General features: G+C 46.3%; 1 protein-coding gene across 1 annotated transcript; it reads left to right on the forward strand.

Moving 5' to 3' along the window:
• Positions 1–575: 575 nt before the first annotated feature.
• On the forward strand, positions 576–4,339 carry RPL34 (ribosomal protein L34). The gene is made up of 5 exons (XM_056342726.1): positions 576–712; positions 1,526–1,599; positions 1,697–1,796; positions 2,518–2,621; positions 4,212–4,339. Exons 2-5 carry the CDS (start codon positions 1,535–1,537, stop codon positions 4,294–4,296), a joined length of 354 nt encoding a protein of 117 aa, XP_056198701.1. The 5' UTR covers positions 576–712; positions 1,526–1,534; the 3' UTR covers positions 4,297–4,339.
• Positions 4,340–4,539: the final 200 nt, after the last annotated feature.

Genomic DNA, 4,539 nt, shown 5'->3' on the forward strand with positions numbered 1-4,539 from the left:
TGAACAACCAGAACGCTGCAAAAAGAGGGAAGGGGCAACCCTCTCCGCGCTGAGGATGGCAGGAGAAGGGATGCAGTCCTGCAGGGGGGCAGGCTGTGGCCCGGGTTGCTTTGCGGCAGAGCACGCTGTTCCCAGGTCTGTTATGGGCCGGGTCGGCGGGTGGAAAGGCGTGTGTGAGTGACCTGCGATACAGAGAAGAGCAGGCTGAGAAACGGCTTGTGGGCCTACAACTCCCTAACTGCCATAATGAAGAACAAAATGTTCTTGCTGAGGAAAGACGCTGATGGTTTTTAGAAAAACGCTTTTTCATTAAAACAGACAAAACTCAAAACAAGCCAAAAAAACAAGCCAAAAGAAACCAAAACAAGACGCTGATGGTTTTAGAAAAACGCTTTTTCATTAAAACAGACAAAACCTAAAACAAGCCGTGGGGGCAGGGCGGGAGGACGCGTGTGCGATCCCCCTGTGCAAGGCGAAGCACCTGCAGCAGAGAGGCCTGCCCCCGGCCGTGGCGCCCGCCCCCTGCAGCCGTACAACATGGCGGCGCCCGGCACCTCCGCTCGCGTACAACATGGCGGCGCCCGCCCGCCTCCGTCGCCGCGAGAGGCGCCACAGCGCGCAGGTGCCGCTATTCCTTCCGGGTGCCGGCGCGCCGCTATTTCAACGTTGACCCGCGCGTTTCCGCTTCCTCTTCCGGGTCCGGCGGCGCCAGGTATGGCGGTGGGCAGCTGAGGGCGGTCGGCGCGCATCCGCCCGCATCCGCGGCCCGGCAGGCGGTAGAGGCGGCCGGGGGCGCCGGGGGTGTGTGGTGAGGGACTCCGGCGGGGGCAGAGCTGCGCGGCGGAGAGGCCGGGCCTCCAGAGGCCTCCGCGGCCGGGCCCCGTCCCGTCTTCCGGGCCGCAGCCGGCCGATGCCGGGGGCTGCAGCGCTGGGCCCTGGCCGGCCCGGCCCAGCGTCCGAGGGGTGCCAGCCCCGGCGGCGGGGGCTGGTGAGGGGCGCTGAGGGCTGCCGAGCCCCCGCTGGGGCGTTGCTGCTCGGCGCCGCCGCGGAGGCGGTACGGCGGCCTTCGCTGGCCTCGTCGCGCTGGGCTGGGCTGGGCGAAGGCTCCGGTCCGGGCCTGGAGTGCGGCTGGCGCAGTTTGCTGTCTGGGGAAATACCAAGAGACGGCGTTTGCTTGTCAGCCAGGCTTATGATGGTTAGAAAATACATAGTGCTAAAGCTTTGAACGGTTTGCTGGGTCAGCATCACCTCATACGGGCAAGACCAGGATGTTGAGCTGCATTCAAGTTAGTTCGGATGGATTTTTGTTGCAAATCACATTCTGCGCATTGGCGTGTGTTGTTTTTTAATGTAGTTATATTGGCTGTTGATGAGGAAAGGCTTTAGTTTTGTTAATGCTGACATAGAATTAGCAGCCCCTGGGCAAGAGACCTAGTGCTTAGGTGTAGGTGGTGCTGTAATAAGTAAACTTCCATGTAGACATTCAGCCTTTAAACTAGTGCTGCTTTCTTTTTGACTAATTTAGGTGTAAAAAATGGTTCAGCGCCTGACCTACCGCCGTAGGTTGTCCTACAACACAGCTTCCAACAAGACCAGACTGTAAGTAAGATACAGTTTCCAAGAACTTATTTTTTTGAGAAGGCTAATTTTAAGTTTTGATTGTTATGTTAACTGACTATTTTTCTGCTGCACTTAGGTCCCGAACACCCGGGAACAGGATTGTTTACCTTTACACCAAGAAAGTGGGGAAGGCACCAAAGTCAGCATGTGGTATATGCCCAGGAAGACTTCGTGGTGTAAGCATAAGATATTTTTTTTAACAGTTTTTTTTTAGCATAAAGAGCCTTTTCAAGTAATATAATATGACCTGTTTATTGATGAATTCTCACTGGAACAACTTTCTTATTTAAAATATTCTACGAATATTGTAAAGCTTAACTGTCAAAATAAGTTTTGAAAACTTAGAGGAAGTGCTTTTTTAATGCTTACACTTCTCATTGCTGTTACATCAAAGTTCTTTTGTTTTTTGAGATGTAGCTGGCTGCAATTTTTAGAGCTAGACCAAGGTGATTCTGTAGTAGGTTTAAAAGTCTAAATTGGACCTATTAGGTAGGCTTTCAAAAAATCCCTGTAAGTTTGACTTTTAATTTTAGAAAAAAGGAATTAATGTTTTTAATGCGATAGTGTTCTCGCAAATACTTTCTTGGTGTAACACTATGGCTCTTAACAGTGATGGGAATGCATGAATATTGATGGCCTTTTGTGGGAAAATAATCTTTTTTATAGGCCATTTTTTTAATGAACCTGTTGGTGAACCCCAGAGGTAGAATGAAAAGCTCAGCCTAGGAATACTGAAGATGGCACATAGACCCACCACGACTTCTGTCGCTTTCTTGCATCTTAGTCAACTTCAAGTGTTGCTGCTTTTTTAAACTTATCAAAGTGAATTTTCTTGATACGGTTGTTATTCAGAATCGCTGTCTTATGATAGACTTCTCATTTTTTTGCTTTCTTTAGGTTCGTGCTGTGCGTCCTAAAGTTCTTATGAGGCTGTCAAAAACGAAGAAACATGTTAGCAGAGCCTATGGTGGTTCCATGTGTGCTAAGTGTGTTCGCGACAGGTAAGCTTGCAGAAAGCTAACTTTATTCTTGAGGTAACATTATACAAGATTTTTACATGTCACTGTATACATAATGTGGACCAAGATTTTGAAGGTTATTCTCTGAGATTGGTGTAGTAAAATGGAGAGGGTAAGCGTGGGGCACGTTAGTAGTGATGTGTGCGATTTTGTTCTTTCGGTTTAAGCTAGTTAATGCATGTGAAGCTCCTTTGTAGAGACCTTATGTTCTTAATGATTTCTTACTGCACTCTCGCTTCGGTGCTAAACAGTCTGCTCATTTGGGATTTTTGTATTTTATATTTAGTCTCTGTAGTAAAGATTTGTGACTTCTGTTATCCCATTTTGTCTTATGTAAAGATACTAGTTAAAATCAATGGAGCTTTTGGCTTCTTTGTGGTGTTTTGGGATTCAGAGTTATTAATCGGTTGCCTATTAAGCATCTTTATGCAGTTAAGCTTTAAGATGGCCTTTGCTGGGCCTCAACTGGATTCAGTTTTATTGTGTAACAACTGTAGATTCTATACTTCCTTGGCAAGTTTGAGGAATAATGTTTATTACAATGAACATGTCATGTTTGTGAATGGTAATCGAAGCAGATCTCTGGAGTCAGCAGTCTAATGCCAGTCTTCTCATCTGTAGTGCATATCTGGCCAGCATTTTTTCTTTTTGAGTTCTAAGTTAAATGGCATTAGGTGCTACTGAAGATGGGTTGTTACGGCTGCAGATCCATAGCATAACTTTTCTGTGTTAAAAGCCACTTTCTTTCTGAGTGTTTTCCCAAACACTTTATGTAGGTCGTTTTTAATACATGAGTATGTCTTTCTCTGCCTAAACAAAAGAACAGTCACCTTCTTTCCTGTAATGGGCAGGTTTTCTGCTGCCTGTTTAGGCATCTTTGGTGGGTTTTGTGTACTGCAAAGGTAGTCATATATGCCAGGTGGTATGTAGGATAGCATTTTCATGTTGTAAGGTAGAAGAGTATGTATGGTATATTTGTGCTTTTAACTTGAAACCGCCAAATAGGCTGTTGATGTGCGAGTACTGTCATGTAGGTCCATTTGCATGGTGGCCCCATGTGTCTATAATCCTATTTAGCCATGACTTGACCTGGCAGGGTCTTCTCTGTTCATGTGCAAAGAAGCTTTAATGCTGAGAGGGGAACTGTTCTTGTCGAAAACTAGACTCACCATAAAGTTTTTGTAGTTCTAAGGAAGAGGGCTGACCATGACTTGTCATGCCAGTTCTGCCTTTAAGAATGACTAGATTACCAGTGAGGGCTTTTGTTTTTTCCTTCAAAGTTAGTCAAGGTGGTAGATTTTTCCAGTGTTCAGCCATCAGGTATTACCTTGCTCGCCTACAAGCCACTCGCCCTAAATTTGCAGGCATACTGGGCCTCATTCCCCAAACCACTACTTTTAGACACTGTCGCTGTATTTTGATGCTGACAAGAACATCCATGGTTTCCCTTTTTGTTGTGGAACTAACACAGTGTTTGAGACAGCAAAACTAATTGTAACTTTGTCTTTGTGTTTTCACTCAAGTAGATAAATGTCCTAAAGCTGTTTGGTTTTTTTTTCCTTTACTTTCCAGAATCAAACGAGCTTTTCTTATTGAGGAGCAGAAGATTGTTGTGAAGGTGTTGAAGGCACAAGCACAGAGCCAGAAGTCAAAGTGAATCTATTTGTAGTTTCACCCCAATAAATGAAAGCTCCACTTTTCTTGTGTCCTGTCATTCCGTGTGCTAGTCAAAGCTGGTAGGAACTGCTTCTCAGCTTGTATAATGCAGAATTGGGTTTTGGTGGCACAAATGCTGTAAATCAGGATGCTGTGTTCTGTGCGATACGCGGGCAGGGAAATCAGGCGGGTGGAAGGAGGTCTGGTTAAACAGGACTCCCAGGTCTGCCTCACAGTCCCGTAG

Source organism: Falco biarmicus, chromosome 1 (assembly GCF_023638135.1).
Source record: "Falco biarmicus isolate bFalBia1 chromosome 1, bFalBia1.pri, whole genome shotgun sequence".
Lineage (NCBI taxonomy): Eukaryota > Metazoa > Chordata > Aves > Falconiformes > Falconidae > Falco > Falco biarmicus.